At 42.6% G+C, this 19,235-nt stretch overlaps 1 protein-coding gene across 2 annotated transcripts in view; it reads right to left on the minus strand.

The window, feature by feature from the left end:
• LOC113405124 (oxysterol-binding protein-related protein 9) overlaps positions 1–19,235 on the minus strand; it is a 114,690-nt gene that overhangs the window by 82,789 nt on the left and 12,666 nt on the right. For both annotated transcript variants that reach the window (XM_026651801.1, XM_026651800.1), the window contains exons 3-5: positions 17,829–17,924; positions 12,083–12,097; positions 8,414–8,433 (exon numbers count right to left, since the gene is read on the minus strand). In XM_026651801.1, the coding sequence (XP_026507586.1) occupies positions 8,414–8,433; positions 12,083–12,097; positions 17,829–17,924 (131 nt within the window). The remainder of the gene's footprint in view (positions 1–8,413; positions 8,434–12,082; positions 12,098–17,828; positions 17,925–19,235) is intronic.

Genomic DNA, 19,235 nt, shown 5'->3' on the forward strand with positions numbered 1-19,235 from the left:
TTTTTTTTTTTTTTTTAATAAAGTTAGTTCTACTGTGCTGTTCATAGTGCAACAGTATCACTGGAAAGGTCAAATCTAAGGCCTGGTCTACACTAACCCCCCAATTCGAACTAAGGTACGCAACTTCAGCTACGTGAATAACGTAGCTGAAGTCGACATACCTTAGTTCGAACTTACCGCGGTTCAGACGCGGTCCACACGCGGCAGGCAGGCTCCCCCGTCAACTCCGTGGTACTCCTCTCGCCGAGCTGGAGTACCGCAGTCGACGGCGAGCACTTCCGGGATCGATTTATCGCGTCCAGACCAGACGCGATAAATCGATCCCGGAAGTTCGATTGCCAGCCGTCGAACTACCGCGTAAGTATAGACATACCCTTAGGAACACCTTCTAAAACGGTCTCAGAAGCACTGATTCAGCCAGGCATCATGAAATGCAGGCATAACAAGGGCCGGGTCAGACACAAGAAGGGAATACAAAAAAGAGAAGTGGGTTTTTTGTTTGATGAAGTTAAATAGATGATAAAAAGGAAGATAAAGAAGGGGTCACATCTCTTTTAGTATATGAATGCTCTCAACCAGTATCCTTTTCCATACTGCAGAATGATTCAGTAGTTTCATCTTCAGATTCACCATTGCATTCTAGTACTTTGTTAGTGAAAAGAGATTATGTATGTTTATATAACATGTGTGTGGAATGTGAAAGTATTGCACACCAGATTACTTTTCCTAGCAAAGGCTTGATGGCATCCAAAAGGTGAGATATAAATATGTTGAACATGTCTTTCAGTTTACACTGCACTAACAGCTAGCATTTCTAGGTCATACAGAGCAGTACATGAGAACACAATGCACAAACCCACCATCTCAAAATTAGCATCCTTGTAAAAAAAGCAGCAGCACATGAATATAAAAATAAAAAACTAGAGAATTATTTAAAAAAATCATTGCTGTTATAAAAACACACATTATCTCTTAGGGAGAAATGCAAGTTTTATTTTCATTCATTTTAACCTACTTACCAATTGGCTGATCTGTCTGTAAGTAACGCGGTCTCCCTAACCAGGAGAAAAAGTCTGTTCCACCCACTGAGACAATGGGGCTAATTATGCATTCTTTATTCAGGCAAAACTCCCACAGACTTTATGGGAGTTCCTGCATTCTTTACTCTAGCTATATCAAGCCCTCTGCACTATGTTTATTTTAAACATAGCCAAACTGTTGGTGTGAAAATCTGGCTCCACTGAAGTCAATGGGAGTTTTACCACTGACTTCAGTGGAAAAAGTATTTCACACCCAGTGCCAGGTAACGTGTGAAAAGTCAGACCTCTATTTCATGGCTATGACATCTTAGAGGACTCTTTTTAAATTGGGAGAAGGACATTTTAACCACAGAACTGCAGCATGCAAAATGAACTGAAGATAACTATATGACAGTTCAACTGCTCTCTCTCCAGTCAGCTCCCTTTCCTAGCCTGTAGTCAGGCTGAGGATAGAGTCAGTCAGCTGAACTCTTAGGCTTTCAGTCAAGGCAAACAAATTCCTTATGTTTGCATGGACAGAGTATAGCAAGAGTGAAGTTAAGCTGTTTCTGCCATCAGTTGAGCAGAGCTAGGGTGACCAGATGTCCCGATTTTATAGGGTATTTTTCTTATATTATATTCAGAGCTTTTTCTTACATAGGCCGCTATTACCCCCCACCCTGTCCCGATTTTTCACATTTGCTATCTGGTCACCCTAAGCAGAGGGCAGGTGAAGGGTACATAAGAGGTAAAGCTTCTAGGGCTGTCAAGCGATTAAAAAAATTAATCGTGATTAATCGTACTGTTAAACAATAATACAATACCATTCATTTAAATATTTTTGGATGTCTTCTACATTTTCAAATATATTGATTTCAATTACAACACAGAATACAAACTGTACAGTGCTCACTTTATTTATTTTTATTACAAGTGTTTGCACTGTAAAAAAAATGAAATAGTATTTTTCAATTCCTCCATTACAAGTACTGTAGTGCAATCTCTCTATCATGAAAGTTGAACTTACAAATGTAGAATTATGTACAAAAAAACTGCATTCAAAAATAAAACAATGTAAAACTTTAGCACCTACAAGTCCAATCAGTCCTACTTCTTGGTTCAGCCAATTGCTCAGACAAATAAGTCTGTTTACATTTGCAGGAGATAATGCCGTTCGCTTCTTGTTTACAATGTCACCTGAAAGTGAAAACAGGCATTCTCATGGCCCTGTTGTAGCCGGCGTCGCAAGATATTTACATGCCAGATGCTTCGGCCACCATTCCAGGGGACATGTGTCCATGCTGATGATGGGTTCTGCTCAATAACAATCCAAAGCAGTGCAGACCGACGCATTTTTGAGTTAATCGCAAGTGTTAACTGCGATTACTCGTAAACCCTAAAAGCTACTGATAAAATGACTCTCCATCTAGGGAATCTTCTATGCAAAAGGCTGACTGGCCTCATTATATATTAAAGTGTAGAGGCTGACCAGCAGAGAAACGAGACATTCCAGAGGTAGAGGACTGCAGAATAAATGACAAAACTAAGAAGTAAGGAGACCTAACCCACAAGAATGCCTACCTATACTCTGCAGAATACCAAATCAGTAATTTGGTGTTGTCTCAGTCTTCCTTCTTTCTATTTCCCCCCCCGCCCCCCCTTTGGTATCTTCCAGCCCTAGGGAAAAAAAAAAAGGGTTGGTGCCTCACTGTGGTTGGTGCATGTGGATGAAAATGAGTAAGCTGTACCCATCTAATTTTGTATAGCATGCTCATCTCCATGGCATCAGAGTACTTGTCCTGAGGATTAACACCTGTGCTTTTTTTGGGGGGGGGGGGGAAGAGAGTGGAAGAGATGAGAGTGGAAGACTGAGACCACATCTAACCTCTATCAATCTACCACCACCTAGTCAGGTTAAGGGATGCACAGCCACGATCATTACCAGAGTTCAGATCATACTCAAACCAAATCTTCCTGTGTACAAAATATCGTGACAGTTAGCCAAGAATTTTTTTTTTTTTAATTACAGAAAAGTCAATGCTTGTTTCATTGTTGTAGGTTTGTCCAACCTAAGGCCTAAAAGCCAAATTCAGCCCATAGCCTTTGGAAATATGCACAACCAGACACTCAGCTGAAAATGTCAGTAGTTTTACTGACATTTTAATACCATCAGTGGTAGTGAAGCAGACGAGTGAGAGGGAATCAACACCTTTCCATCCCTACTCCCCAATCCTGGCTTTTTCTACCTCAATACAACCACTGTCTTAAGAAAGCGTTACCAGTGGTCATGCCTACTAGCTTTTAACTGGTGGGCCAGTCTGTTTCCTCCTGTGCTCTGAATTGATCCTGCCAGTACTACTGAGTGCCTCGGTCCCCAAAAGAGGCTGTTTGAAGCAGCCTCGTTACACTGTGGTCTGAGAAGAGATAATGAAACATCATCCCATCTGTCCCTGGTCCCCAGCCCCAACTTGCTGTTGCTCCTTGCCGGCTCAGCCAGATTCATTCCCTGACACAGCCTCAACTGCCACCTGCCCTGTGGTGGTTGATACACTACCCCCAACTATCACACTACTAATATTCAAGGACAAGCAAGCCTGAGTCTCCTTACCCACACCACAAGGTGCACTTTACTATACAACCATGGAGGCTGAGCTGACTTTTGTAGAGGAGGGAGCCCTGTTCAATGCCCACACTAAAAATTATTACATCATGCCAACAACATTACTGTCCAGTTTCTAATCTCATCTTAACTGGATGGCACCCAAGGGAGACAATAAGTGTTATAGGATAGAGGGAAGAACTATAGGTTAAAGTGACATACACTGCTTTTCTTTCAGGTGGCTCACACTGAGGGAATGGCCTGAATTGGCAAGAGCAGAGCCCATCATCTACAGCATACACTAAAGTACATGTACCGGAGTCTGTGCAAGGTTGCATGAACATAAGTAGAGGTTTGCTTTACACATGAGGCTGTTTGTGTCTTATTACACAAAGAATTAAATGGGAGATGAAGCTCCTGTTATATTTAAGGTTAAGTTTTAAGTTCTACTGTAACAGTTTGCAGTTATTCAGAGTTCTGATTTTTTTAAAATAGCTGTTTTCTCCTCTGTGAAAATTTGGCTAGTTTGTTCAGATTCTTTTACTTATACAAAAGAGCAGAGGGGAGATGGAACACACTTCTCAATTACGTTTCAAGATTTTTTTTTGCTCATATGCAACTCAAATGGATGTACTTCATAACTGAAGATATTCAGTATGAATAATCCTATTTGAAAATTCACTTATTTTATTTATTATTGACCAAAAATTAGTTAGAATTATTTGAACTGTTTCAAAAATCCATGTTAACTTTTGCTAACAATGGGAGCAATAATACTACGTTGCAGATGTTATCTACAATAATAGTTTTTATTTTTAAAAATTTCATCTGCACACAAGTTACGCTGCAAAAAATGGATTATGTGCTGAAGTCTTTATGCTTTCACAATTTCTAAACTCCAGAGGAGGGATCTGAAGATTTTAAATTTTTCCTATTTCTCACCTCCTCCCATCTTTTGAAGGAAAATGAAGCTGGGAAGGGAGAGACAGGAAAAAGAATACAAACAATGAAAACTCACACATTGCAATGTTAAATTTAATTTTAAGGTTATGATACTAACTTCTCCAAGGCAAAACAATATGAAATTTCAGGTATAACATGTAACTAACTACTTCCTTATGCATACACATTTGGATAGTATTTAAACAAAAGCTCACACAGCCCTATATACATGCAGCATCTTAGAAGAGGCTACTTACTTGTAACCCCAAACATGGATGCGCATACACGCCATGCGCCAGAGCCAGAAGGTTTTCTTAGCAGTGTCTGTTGACCTGGACGTGCATCCCCTCATGCTCTCAGCTGAGGCTATAATAGGCTCGACACCTCTCCCATTACATCTCCTCTTACCGCTGAGTAGTCGAGTCCATAGCAGAAGGGATGAATAGTGGGTATTGGAATCCAAATAGGGACCACACATCTTGAAGAACCTCCAGTTACAGGTAAGTAGCTTTCTCTTCTTCGACTAATGGTCCCTATATGGATTCCAAATGTGGATGAGTAGCGAGCAGTGACCAGCATGCAGGTGGGTGTGAGGATGTGCTCGGAAGTGCTGTCTGTAGTACAACGCAAGCCACAGCTGCAGCCATTGTGTGGGTGATGGCATAATGATATGTGAAGTTGTGCATGGAACGCTATATCACTGTGCGACAAATGTCCTGGCAGGAGACATCGGTGAGGCAGGCCAATGTGGCCGCTTGTGCTCAGGTAAAGTGTGCCATGACAACATCACATGGCGTTACATTGTTGAGTGCATGCATTCACAGATGCTACAGAGAAATCCATTTGGAAATGCACTGTAAGGAGAAGGCTTGGCCCTTACAACCGTCAGCAATTGATGCACAGAAGTCATGGGTTCGGTGGAGGTAGAACACCACTGCATGTTGGATGCCAAGGGAATGGAGGATCCTGTCAATGTGGGAGGCGTGGGGTTTGAGACAGAAGACCGGGAAGTGGATACACTGATTTAGGAGGAACTCCAACACCACCTTAGAAAGGAATTTAAGGTGAACACGTAAAGAAACTGTCTTTGTGGAAGACAACGTGGGGGGGAGGGGTAGGTGTCAGCCATCATGGCTGCCAGCTCACTGATTCGTCTAGCCAAGGTAATGGCTACCCAGAAGATTATTTTCATGGAGAGATGAGAAAGGGAAGACATTGCTAGGGACTCAAAGGGTGGTTTCCTGAAAGCAGAGAGAATGAGATTAAGGTCCCACAAGGGTGTAGGTTTGAGTACAGCTGGGAAGGTATTGGGTAAACCTTTTAGGAAACATAGGGTGGTAGTGTGTGTGACCACAGTAGCGCCAACCACTGAGGGGAAAAAGGCACTGAGTGCTGCTAAGTGGACTCGTATGGATCTGAGGGCTAGGCCCAAAGTCTCGAGTTCAAGAAGATAGTTGAGGATGATAGGTATGGATATCGTAGACAGCAGGTATTTGTGGAGGTGAGCTCAGGAGGTGAAGTGCTTTCATTTCACCTGGTAGCAGGCCCTGGTTGATGCCCTCCTGCTTTGGGTAAGGATACATTGCACTGGGGTGGAGCATGCTCTATCTATCCCCAAGCTCCATCCAAAAACCAAGCTGTGAAGTGAAGACAGCTGAGAATGGAATGTTAGTGTCGGCCCCAGTCTTGCATGAGGAGATGCAGTAGTGTGTGGAAATAGAGTGGTGTGCAGACAGAGAGGTTTGGGAGGTCTGTGAACCAAAACCAACAGGGCCAAAATCGAACTATTAGGATTACCGTCGCTTGATCCCGACAATTCTTGTGCAGGACTTGTGGGGGGAGGGAAAAGGTGTAGTGAAGGGAGTCCATCTAGAGGAGGAGAAGGGCGTCACCCTGCAAGTACTCCCACATGGCTTCTCTGAAACAATAAAGTGAAAGTCTGTGGTTCTCTCAAATGGAGAAGAGGTGGGGCACCCAATGCTGAGACTAGTGGAAGAGGCACCAGAGCTTGGCATCGTGCAGCTTCCACTCGTGGTTCAGGTAGTGTCCTGCTGAGCATATCTGACAGGGAGTCTTTGGGTGCCCAGGAGGTACGTGGCCTGGAGTGTGACTTGATGTTTGATGCACCAGTTCCAAAGATGGATGGACTCTGCACAGAGGCAGGGAGACTTGGCACTGCCCTTTTTGTTGATGTAAACTACTGCTGCAATGTTGTCAGAATAATTTGATGTGCTTGGCCCCTACGAAGGAAAGAAAGTGGCAGACAAGACGGACCGTCCTCAGTTCCAGGATGTTCATATGCATCCTGAGGCATCCAGATGCTCTATGCAATGTGGCGGTCTAGGTGAGCTCCCCAACCCGCGAGGGAAGTGTCCATTGTGAGCGTGGCATGGGAATTATGAAGGGAGTACCGACCAGGACCTGGGAAGTGTCGGTCCACCATATGAAGGACATCAGTACCTCCTGGGGGATCAGGACTTTGCTGTCCAGGCAGTCGTGGTGTGGTCTGTAGACTGAGAGGAGCCAAAACTGGAGTCAACGCATGTGAAGATGGCTTTCCAGCCCAGCAGGTCCATCTCTTTTGCCGTTCTGTCTGGAGAAATGGATTTCTGAGAGTGTTGGCTGACTCATTCTGCCTCTGCGAGACCCACCAGGCAATTTGGAGGTGAGTGGGTAAAAAGGAATTGCACTCCCTTAGTAGGAACGGAGGCAGGAGTATACCACACCAATTGCACTGGTTGCAGGACAGCATTGTTGATGGGGAGAGCTGCTTGAGTAGGTCTCCCTGGGGTTGGAGGATGTCCAGGAGCTGGTGTTGCATGTCCTGGACCTCCTCCAACAGGATCCCCAGATCCGTCGCCACCCATTGTAATAGTTCTTGATATTGGTGGTGGTCGTCTGGAGGGGATAGTGAGGCAGGAATGAGGGCCTCGTCAGGGAAATCAGCAGTACCGGTTCAACCTCTCCTTCCTCCTTCTCATAAACAGACTGCGCTGGAGGGCGAACAAGGAACAGTTGGTGTGAAGCCACCAAGGGGGTCTGGAACCCTCAATAGGGATCCCATGGCAGCCAGTTGGGCCAGTAGTAAGGATCTCTGTGCATGGGTGGGCCTCACGGAGAGCAGTACCGTGGTTCTGCAGCAGGGTCATAAGCCAAGGGATATGGTAGTCAGCAATGCAATTCTGGCTGGGGGGGCGGGTGAGAACAAGGGTTCCAGTGCTGAGAAGCCCTCAGACTTGGAGGACAATTCCAGCAATAGGGGTGCAGACGGTGCCGGAGGGCTGAGCTGCGGCAAGGGGACATGCCGCTCTGGGGGCAGCAGTAGCAATTCATCTGCTGGAGATGGCGAGACAGTGGTGTGTGTAGAGCCGAGAGGAGCATGGGTATGGGAGAAGCAACTCTGCCATCGATAGCAGCAATTCCAGGCAGCTAGGAGTGCGTAGGGTCACACGAGACAAACCCCGGGTCCAGGCAGCGTCAACAGTGCCAGCAGGAGACGCGCCGATGAAGGAACCAGTGCAGTCACCAGGGTAGGTGCTGGTAACGGTGGATCCTGCTTCTGTTTTCCTTACCCTCCACCCTGAGTAACACGAGAGCTGGTCTGGTGGCCAGATAGACGTGCAACTTCTCGCCCGACCAAGCATGGTTTGGGGAGGAAATGCTATGTTTTTGAGTAGTCCTGGACGGGGATCTGTGCTTATGTCTGTGTCCATGCTTCTTTCCCTCATGGCGGGGCGTGGCCAGCAGTCTCAGTACCATCAGATCCGGTGCCTGGGAGGTGCTCGGAGGAGGGCTGGGCGCCAGTGCAGGGTGGTGCACCACTGGTTCCAGATCTGAATGCACTTGTGCATGCATGGCCTCCTCCATCAAGAACTTCCAGAGCAGAAGTTCTCGAGCCTCCCATGTTCGAGGCAGGAACAACTTACAGATAGTGCAGCGGGCGACCACATACCCGAGGCAGTACAGGCAGCGCTGGTGCTCGTCACTCACTGAAAATGAGTACAGGTGAGAAGCACAGTTTTAAAGCCAGGAACTCGGGCACAGTCCTTGGGGAAGGGGGAGGGGGAAGGGAGGTTGAGAAGGTTGGCCAGGAGGGACCCAACACCACATCCATACTTCTACTGGAAACTCCCCTGCTCGTGTGTCCAAGGATCACATCTGCTCTTTTGGTCACAACATCAGCCTGGGAACTCATGTTTAATCTAACAAGATCCCTGTCCTTTGAATCGCTGCTTTCCAAAATACAGTCCCCCATCCTGTAATATGGAATTCTTGGATCCTAGATGTATTAAAATGCATGTTAAAGTGAGCACAGCTTACCACAATGATTCAAATTCCTCTGTTGAACTGGCTGGTTCTTATTCCTTACCACTCCAATTTGTGTCTCATCTGAAAACTTAACCAACAAGAATTCGGTTTTCTTCCAAATCACTGATAAACACTAAGATCCACTCCCCATTAGAGTGTGTTTAAAGCAAGTACCAAAATGTTTTCGTTTGGAAACCTGGGTTCAGAATGGAAAATTCTTCAGAAGTACACCTCTACCTCGATATAACGCTGTCCTTGGGAGCCAAAAAAATCTTACCGCGTTATAGGTGAAACTGCATTATATTGAACTTGCTTTGATCCACCCGAGTGCACAGCCCCGCAGAGCACTGCTTTACCGCGTTATATCGGGTCGCGTTATATCAGGGTAGAGGTGTATCTGGAAGGGACATTTAGAATATGTAACAATGCATAATCGTTTATTTTAATCCATTGGTGACTATCAAGGCAGATTTTTTACTAACGTGAATATCTAGCAAATATCTTTCCCTCCCTCTATGGAAGTGAGCTTGTATTGCCTTTTAATCTATGTTCAACTAATAAGTACATATATACAACATGCAATTCAATCAGACTAAAAAGCTAGCATTCCACGGTATGCTATTTTCACAGGTAACTTTAAATGAATTTTCTAGGATCACAAAACAAATAGGTTGCACCAAGTCCATTCAATCCTGAAGTTTTTGATAAAAGCTGTTCAAGTGAAAAAGAAGGGAGTTAGGGGGGATGTCAACAATATTTAGTGTTAAGTAATGCAAACTGCACCATATGCACCCTTCTCTGATACAGCCATATAGATTGTTAAAATTCTATTTTACCAAAATATTTTGCCACTGTTAGACGTTCATCCAAAAAGGTATTTAGAAGTTATAAAAACCTGTAAACAAAAGCTTTTCATCCAGAAAAACCTTCTCTACCAGTATTATAGTGTAATTAGCATAACCTTATACAGCCCTGTCTACATTACAGACCTTTGCCATTAAAAACCACAGCAGGGAAACAGTCAAAGTATCTAGGAGAAAGCTTCAAATAGAGAGATGTCTCTGACATCAAAATAAGCCTTGTGAACATCTTGGTTGAATTTCTAGACTGAATTCACAGAAAGAAGTTGTTTACCTTGTACAGTAAGTGGAATTTGAGATTTTTGTCAATATGGGTGCTCCATTTTAAGATGTGCATGCACCAGTGCGCTCTGGATCAGATTTTCATCAGCAGTGTCCACAGGTCTGCACCCTACACATTCTTGTGCTCTGATGTGAAAGTATATAGGGGAGGGTGGACCCACTGATGCTCCAGTTCCTCCTTAACCATGAAATCCAGACAGAAAGACTCTAAGCAGAGGGGAAGGAGGACAGATAGTGGCGTACCCATAGGAACAAAACATCTTGAAGAATTCCAGTCACTGTACAAGGTAAGAAACCTCTCCTTCTTTGAGTTATCCCTGTGGGTGCTCCACTTCAGGAGACTGCAGAGCAATACTTTGATTATGGAGGAGAGTGTGGAAGCGGCAGATTCAGTACGCACTATAGAACTTCACTCAAAGCTGTCTCGGCTCTGGAAACAGGTATGAGAGCATAGCATTGGGAAAAGGTGTGCACTGGAGATCAGGTGGTGGCCTTGCAGAGATAATAGAATACACTGCTGCTCTGTTGCCTACATTATTCTGACTGAGTGGCCCCTGACATGGTGGGGTAGGAAGTGATGGTAAGCATAACAAATCACCTTAAGCTCTAATACATTGATGCAGAGGGTCACCTCCTGCAGGGACGGTTTACTCTGAGCTGTGAAGTCCTGAATGCATGTGCCCTAGCTTAGTAGGGATGCATCTGTGGTGATGGTCTTTGCAAGGGAAGGTTGCAAGAATGGCACTTCCACACAGACCTTTTGGGGAGCTTTTCACCAATTGGAAGTGTGGAGGACCCTCTGAAGTATAGACATCCATTTGGACTGATTGATTGTTGGGGACGTAGACTGTCCTCAGCCAGATACTGAGAACATAGTCTTGCTAAGGGTGTAACAAGTGTGTAGGCTGCCATATAGCCCAGGAGTTGAAGACAAGCCCTTCTTTGGTTTGTGGGTTTTGCTCTATCGTAGAGATGAAGCTGGATATTGTGGCGAATCTGTCCATGGGCAAGTATGCTCTGGTGGTGGAGTCCAGAGCAGCCCCAATGAGGTCTGTTCATTGTGTGGGTATGAGTATAGACTTTCCCACTTTGCACTGAGATGCACTGGACAGAAAAGGGAGCAGTGAGAAAAATGAGCGTACAGTAATTGGCTGCCTGCTCAGGTGCTCTGGGAGTAGCCTCTAGAACTAGGGAGAGGAGCTGAAGAGGAAGTCTGCTCACTGCCTGCAGCCTTATTTATTAATGACATTTCACCTAGCATAAGGGGGGCAAATGTGCAACTGCCACTCCAGATAAACAAAAGCTGGCCAGAAGACTCCAGAACAACATTAACCATGCTCAGACCCACTCCTCCTCCCCTCCTCTGTGCACACACATGCTTGTCATTGCTGCAGTTTCAGCTCTGCTGCTGCTCTTGCTGGTAAAAGTCTCAGAGAACACGAGGGAACACTCCCATAGCAGGGTATGAGTCATAGAAATGATCAGCAACAACAGTAAGTCACTATGTACAAGGTATAAATGCTAGAAAAATAATGTCTCTAAATCTGGTAACTTTTAACAGTGAGGGTAATTAACCATTAGAACAATTTACCAAGGATCGTGATGGATTCTCCATCACTGGCAATATTTAAAACAAGATTGGATGTTTTAATTAAAAAAAAAAAAAAACATGCTCTAAGAATTATTTTGGGGAAACTATATGGTCTGTGTTCTACAGGAAGTCAGACTAGATGGTCCTTTCTGACCTTAGAATCTATGAATCTTCCAGTTATAGCCATTTTAGGTGGTATTTTGCCCTCTGGGCCCTTATCCTTAATATGTCACCTCTACTGCTATACTCAACTACAGGAACCCCGAAGGAAGAGACCTGCATGAGAGTCTAGAGAAGATGGCAGAAGCTGGTTGAGAAGCCAAGCCATGGAAGCGCAAGGGAGGCAGGTGAGAATGTTCAGCTCCCTCCCCCAGGATAGAATATGCTTGGGCCACAGAATCTCCCCTCAGCTCCCTCTTGGTTTGAAGGGCTTTTGCTGACCATTTCTAGTGAACCAGGCTGCTGGGGCTGCCTCTTCCACTACCCAAGCTTCTTGCTGGTCCTTCAAGGACCCCCTCCCTCCATTTGCAAGGACTGGCCTTTCCTCCCACTGTCAGAAGCTCTCAGGCACTCAACCTTCCAGGGCTCTGAGCCCACCCTTCCACCCTGCTCTTACTTGCTGGGGTTTCAGGCACCCACATTAACAGTGGCTACATGTACCCCATCCACCAATTGCTCGTGTTGCCTGCTCTTCCCATAAACTGAGACTAAGTCCCCACCAGCACAAATGTTGATTAGGGCTCATAGCCTCACCCCATACTAAATAAGTACTCTTCCTCTATGCACTAGAACTCTGTGCCTAGCCATCCACTCCCTTTACCTTTCCCACTGTGACTGCAGGCAGCCAGGAAAGGAACTGAGGGGCTGGGGAGGCAGTAATCTGCTTTCCCCATCTCACAGTGCACCTACAGAAGCAGAAGAGGTGCACCGGTGCATTTATGCTTCCTTCTCATGGCAACATTGTGACACTATGTTGAGAGAGGGGTGGGAGAAGAAGAGGTTAAGCCCTGCTGTTCTCCATGGCTAGCTGCCAGAGAGCAAGAGCTACTGCAAGTCCAGCTCACATCAATGTACAGGACCCACTCTGATCTCAGAACTTTATTTATACAGCAGCAGTGAAACATGGATGGCAAATACCTGCTATGAAACGATGATGCCCCCTTAGATCCATTCTCAAACAATACATTTTCAGATGGACGTGAGAGAGTGTCAAATTGATGGTATCTTTTCCAAGTTAAAAAAGTCCACAATTCATATTTCTTTACATAAACCCACCAAAATAAACCAACTCAGAAAACCAACAACCGCCACCATCCACAATGCGATTGCAAGTTGCAACAGACATCAAGTCACATATTAAGGAGGCAAGACTGCACCTGGAACACTCTGTTCTGTTCATCAGATTTGTTTCCAAACACTAACATTCTAGAGGACACTAAACTGAACAAAGCGATGTAAGGGGATGAAGGACTGACTTTCCAAATGAAAAAAAACTAAATATATATAGCTTGGCTAAGTGATGAGCTAAATATGTGGCGGGCAGAGGAAAAACACAAAGTATTTCAAGGGTCTGAACGCTTAGGGCTTGTCTACCCTTGAAATGCTACCACGACGAAGCTGCACTGCCGCAGCTGCACTACTCTATCGCTTAAGTGTAGACACTACATGCGCTGACAAGAAGGGTCCTCTCATCAGTGTGGGTAATCCACTTCCGCAAGAGGCGGTAGCTAAGTCGATGGAAGAATTCTGTCAACCTAGTGCTATCTACACTGGGGGTAAAGTTGGCTTACCTACACCACTTGGGGTGTGGATTTTTCACACCCCTGAGCGACGTAGTTAAGACAACTTAATTTTCTAGTTTAGACCAGACCTTAGAACAGGGAGGAGTTACTATAGTACAACTAGGAGCAACAGGATGAAGTTACTAAAAGGGAGCATTTAGGTATCAGGGAAAAGCTTCCTGAGAGTGAGATGTACTAGGCTATGGACCAGTCTCCAAAAGAGTAGTGAAGCCTGTCCTGACGCTTGGGACTTTCAGATATCCTGAACAAACCTGGGCCTGATCCAAAGCTCCTGGAAGTAAATGGGAGTCTTCCTCTTTACTTCAGTGGGCTTTGGTTAAGGCCCTAGAACAGGTCATACTGTAGAGCCAAATGATGCCTCCTCATTCAAGCAGAGAAGGGATGAGCTAGGATTACTTTTAAGTCTTTTCCCATCTAGTTCCCACCTCAAAGTAAATAGATGGAATTTGCAACAACACTTACTAAGAAAAAGAAGAAAGGAGCAGAACTTTGGCATAGAAAAGCGGAAATCTACTGTTAAGTAAGTGCCTTGACAAAGTCAAATTTAACTGAAAATAAATTTATCCCATGTCAAAAATTTATTCCACGGACGTTATTCTTTTATATAAAGTGATCAAAAAACAGTACTTACTGCTCTTTGGTCTGACTGATGTTGATGCAATCATGACAGCTGCTTATTGAATGATTATTGAAAGCCTGTATTTCCCTTCCATTAAACAACAAGGATGCTCCAAGCTTAACCCAATCAGAAGACAGATAAACTTTTACATCACTGTTCTGTAATTGAATGATTGGTTATTTTTGACTGGCTGAAGGTTTTATATTTAAATCAGTTTACTTGGGACACCTATCTAGGTATTAAGTTATCTGACCTTGTATCACTTGGTATAAATTACTGAGGTCAGGCAAGGTACAGTAGGCAACAATTCTTATATTAGATAAGTTGCATAGTGATCTATGGGGCAAAACCCAACCAATTTGTTCTGAGGATGGTTAGATTTATACTCAGGGCTATGTGATTTACAGAATGCCCCTATTTTAAAGCCACGATGTGTGGAGCCCTGAGCTGTTGGAAAGAACAAAGACACTAGGATGACTTTCAGTATGGTCCTGCTGTTGGAGGTTGGGATGGGGTCATCACAGAATTTATCGTTCCTCCCTCTAGTCCCAGTGCTGAAGAGGAAAATATTGACAGACCATGATTTACAAAGCTTTCAAGTGCCCTTTCCATCAGGCACAAAGCAGCCACTTGCTTTTTGTGTGCTCCAGAACCAGACCCGAAACTGGCTAGTCCTAGAGTGCTTTATAATTTATATGTAGCTGACCAGTTTCCAGCACTCAGATAGTCAATAAGGAGTGCTGTGGAAAAGATCTCTGGCTATCAGAAGCCAGGTTGGGAGTCTTAGCAGGAACCAGTGCCCAACTAACCACTGCCAAGATTCAAAAATGTCTTAACACCTCCCTTTGATTTCAATGGGCATTGCTGGATGCTTAGCACTTTTGAAAATCTAGTCCAACACACACAAAACACATGTAACTCAGGAAGGCAATATCCACATGACAAATTGATCACAGGGCTCTGCAATTTATTGTGCATCTCTGACTGTCTCACCTGCCTTCTACCCTTTCACCTACCTCTCTAGATATTTTAACTTTCCAAAATACAGGTAGAGCTTCAAACAGATACCATATTACAAACTAAAAGTCAGCCTGCCCAGGAGGGGAAGGAAGAGAGTTTCATCCTCCTTCCCCCAAATGTAACATTAGAAAAACTGCACCTAAAGCACAGGATGGGAAAGACTCAGTCCTGGGCCACTGATGGTTTTTCTACACCTAACAGATGTTTAGATTGAGGGTGCTGTTAATTGAGGGCCAGAAGGGGAAAGAAAATAAAACAAAAAACCTGTCCCATTGATAATGGGAGATTCCCAATGGGACCTCAAATTACTGGACTTTAAAATCATGAACATTTTAGATTTAGAAAATATTTTAGACTTTTTACATATGTTTTAAATTTACTATTTTCTCTTCTTCTTTCCCTTCTCAATTCAACTCCAGGTAATTTGGGTACATAGCTGTATTATCTTTATAGGTGGAAGAATAAAGATCTCCCCTAATTATTTTTTTTTATATGTAGAAAATACAAGACGTTCCTAGAGTAGCTCTTCTGTAGCATGTGGAGTTTTTATTTAAAAGCTCACTACAAATACTGATAGTGTGCATCTAACATAATAAATTCTTGCTGAGCAATGCGTTCATGTATTACATATATACAATCTATAATAAAATCTGATTGTACTAAAGGTTTTATCAGAACTCATTTAGAAAAATCTGCATAACTCAGTCATGACTTCACAACTCCGGAGTGATGTAATCATCCCGAATTCATTCCCAACAAAACCTTTATGCCATAATATTCCAGGCATTTTATCTATATGTATGTATGTATGTACGTACACACACAATATTTGCACACAATACACAATGTATGTTATATAGGATATGTATTATACATTTTAAAAATATATAGTTTTAAAAAAAGAAAACTTCCACAAGACTAGGTTTGTTTTACATTGAAATGCTGTGAGATTACAATTTTTACTGTAAATTGAAAATACAGAGTCAGTGGTGTACATTGATTTTTTCCCTAACATTAGCACAATTTGCTGGCTATACGCCAAGTTACAGTCTTCAGCAAATTAATGTAAGCACTTTTAAAAAGCTGTTCTAAGAGAGAAATTGCTGTACTGGACATAGATCCTAAATTAGAAAACAAACAAGCAAGATAACAGATTAAAATGTACATGTATTTTTTAACATCTTAAAGTTCTAAAGCATGGATATCTATGTGAATATGAATGACAGAATTAGTCATGGAGGAATTGTTTAAGTATCCTACCAAATACAATTTATTATAAGCAAGATTAATATTTTTATCAAATGACTGTCTTCTCTCAAGAGGTTTCAGTCACCTTCCATAGGGAAACAATACAGCAGACGAGGAACTACAGCAAGAGGAAACTGCACAAGAGGTATTTCCCTAGAAACTAAACACAAGAGAATTCCAGGTTTCACCCTTTACCGGCATCAAGCTCTCATACAGAAATATTTATAAATATTTAGCTTTGTAGCATTGAAGAATACCAGTGTTTTGTATTCCGTTATCTACATTAGAAATTAGCTTACCTTTCTGTTTTATCAGCTATCCTTGAGAACAGAGGAGTTAAGTGTTGCTGTTAGCAGAGCTTTATAAAAGGGAAGGTTTATGAAGCTTAATGCAGTGAAGCTAGAGTATAGCCATATCATTTAGGAGGTACTGTAGCATAGAAAATACATATGCCAATGAAAAACATGGTGCATGACTAATGTTTATCATTAGATATTATAGAAATACATTCTCAAATACTGCCCTTATTTCACCTTAACAATTCAAAATGCATGCTGATTTTGAAATATTAATTTGTAAATCTATACAGCACAATGAAGGTTATAGATATATTCCAATTTTATACCAATGTAAATGCTGACTGTCACATACACAGCCCTGAAATATTTACTTACATTTTCCAACTCCATATAAGACAGTTATAAATAAAATTCTTCCCTCACTCTACATTTCAAAGAAGTAGTGGGGGTGGGAGAGTACCAGGAAAAGGACAAATAGATGTTAATTGAAGGTTTTAACCCACGAGACAACTACATGATCTTAACTGTACGATGGGAGAAAAGAGGTACTTTAAAACAAAATGTCATGACAACATTTACCAATGCTGTGGTTAAAGATATTTAAGGGTTCTGTAGCAACCGCAATGAGAACAATTATACAGTACCTTACCCTTTCTACCGGTGAACCATAGCATGCAATGACGAAACATAGCAGTGGCAGATGGCATTGGAGTTAGTAAATATGATTAAAAGGATAAGAGCAGAGAAATGGTGATTGGCAGACAAGACACAGAAATGCAGATGAAATTAATGCAAACTTGCAGATCTTGAAGCAAAGATCCATCTTTAAGCCAAATGTTGCCTCTAGTCTCCTCAAAACTGAGTTTCAAATCCAAATGAACACAAATTGCAACCTTCACACTGGTCTTGTGACTCTTCATGCAGAAAGGCTTAATCATATATCCTGACAATGAAGATTGGCAATGTTTTGCCAACATTACCCATCAGCAGAAGCCCATTATGACTGATTTATCCTTTAAATTTTTAATCACCAAATCCTGCCAAAGATACAGTCTTTTCTAGCACATATGTATTCACTGCAGATATAAATCCCTGCCTAACCTGCAGCACCTCTGGATCCAGAATGTTCCCAGGGTGCTCATTCATGCAGTTCAGTTGCCAAACATTTAAAATCAGCCATCGAACACCAAAACAGGAAGATAGACAGCAGCAGTCACATCTATTGCAAGAAGAAAGAACCTCATCTTTCAGCTCACCCTGGAAATGGAAGGTTTTCTGATCAACAGTTATTGTGAAGGTACTGTCGTCCTCATCGTCTATACCAATCACAGCTCCCTGTGAAACAAAGAGCAAAAATCCTGATAAGGCAAGCAGTGACATCAGCAGCACACACTATCACTACACTACCGGAATGTATAAAGCATTGACAAAATTGGAAGTAGCCTGGATACTGCAAAGAGGAGGGGGGAAAAGGAAGATTTACTGTTTGTTTTTAAGTATAAGAATTAAACCAGATACTTGGTGAAAAGACTGCACCTTGGTTGTAGAGAAAACCAATGGCTATTTCTACAAAGGCTTTATAATTTTCTAAGTAAGTGTATACATATTTTGTTTTTGTGATAGACTTCGCATTTACCACAGCACCATTATAAAGCAAATAGTACTCTATTTTGTATTGGACCCCAAGAAAAGTAAGGAATATAGTTAACAGTATCATGTATGGAACAATAATAGTTTTCAATACACAATTAAATGAAGTATCGCTCAGGAGATCTTGTTCAGTCTCTAAACAAGATTAATAGTCCATCATTAGTATGTAGTACTAGTGGTTAACTTTTGCCTTTGTTTTCTCGTGCTGAGTTACTAGAAGCAATAGACAGATATTTTAAATTTATATATACTCAAGTGTTCATTTCCACATTTGTTCACAGAAAAAACAATTGTATATGCCTGAAGGAGGATGACAATAAGGAACATTCCAGTACATTCAGCATCCAGTTCAAAAGGTTTTTAAATCATCCATGGATTGACTCCTACCTCTATTCTCCTTCCTCGAGTCATCTAGCAACAACCTTCCTCTCCGCCCTTTCCTTACAATTGCACCCTATGCAAGAGCTTTCTCCTGTGCAGCACATAAGTCTGAAACTGTCTAGGTTTCTGCCTCACACACAGGCTCTCTTATTTTAAGTAGCAACTGAAGACATCTTTTCTGCCCTATCTATACTTAATTTCTCTATTACTCATTACATCTGATTTTAACACTAAAACAGAGATACAGCTTATATGAAAGCTGATGATACAAAATGTTATTTGTATGATAAGATCTCTCTTCTTCTCACACAATACACACAATATTGATAGAAATAGCTGTGCATAAAATATTCTGAAAAAGCAGACAGATGCTCTTATAAGCTTCTTCGATGTACAGCCCAAACAGCGTCACATCAAGGACAGAATTATCCCTACACTACCTTTGCCTGAAAGACTGAAGAAGCCAGCTATTTGTTTTAAATTACTTAATAAGCCAGTGAAACCTGGAGTTGATCTGGATTCACTGGAGCGTTCAGCAAACCTCAATGTGCAGAGATCACATGTTACCTACATGTTTGCAGCAAGTTAATCTTACACTACATCATTCACATAAAA

Source organism: Terrapene carolina, unplaced genomic scaffold, assembly GCF_002925995.2.
Source record: "Terrapene carolina triunguis isolate 2854851 unplaced genomic scaffold, T_m_triunguis-2.0 Scaffold103, whole genome shotgun sequence".
Taxonomy (NCBI): Eukaryota; Metazoa; Chordata; order Testudines; family Emydidae; genus Terrapene; species Terrapene triunguis.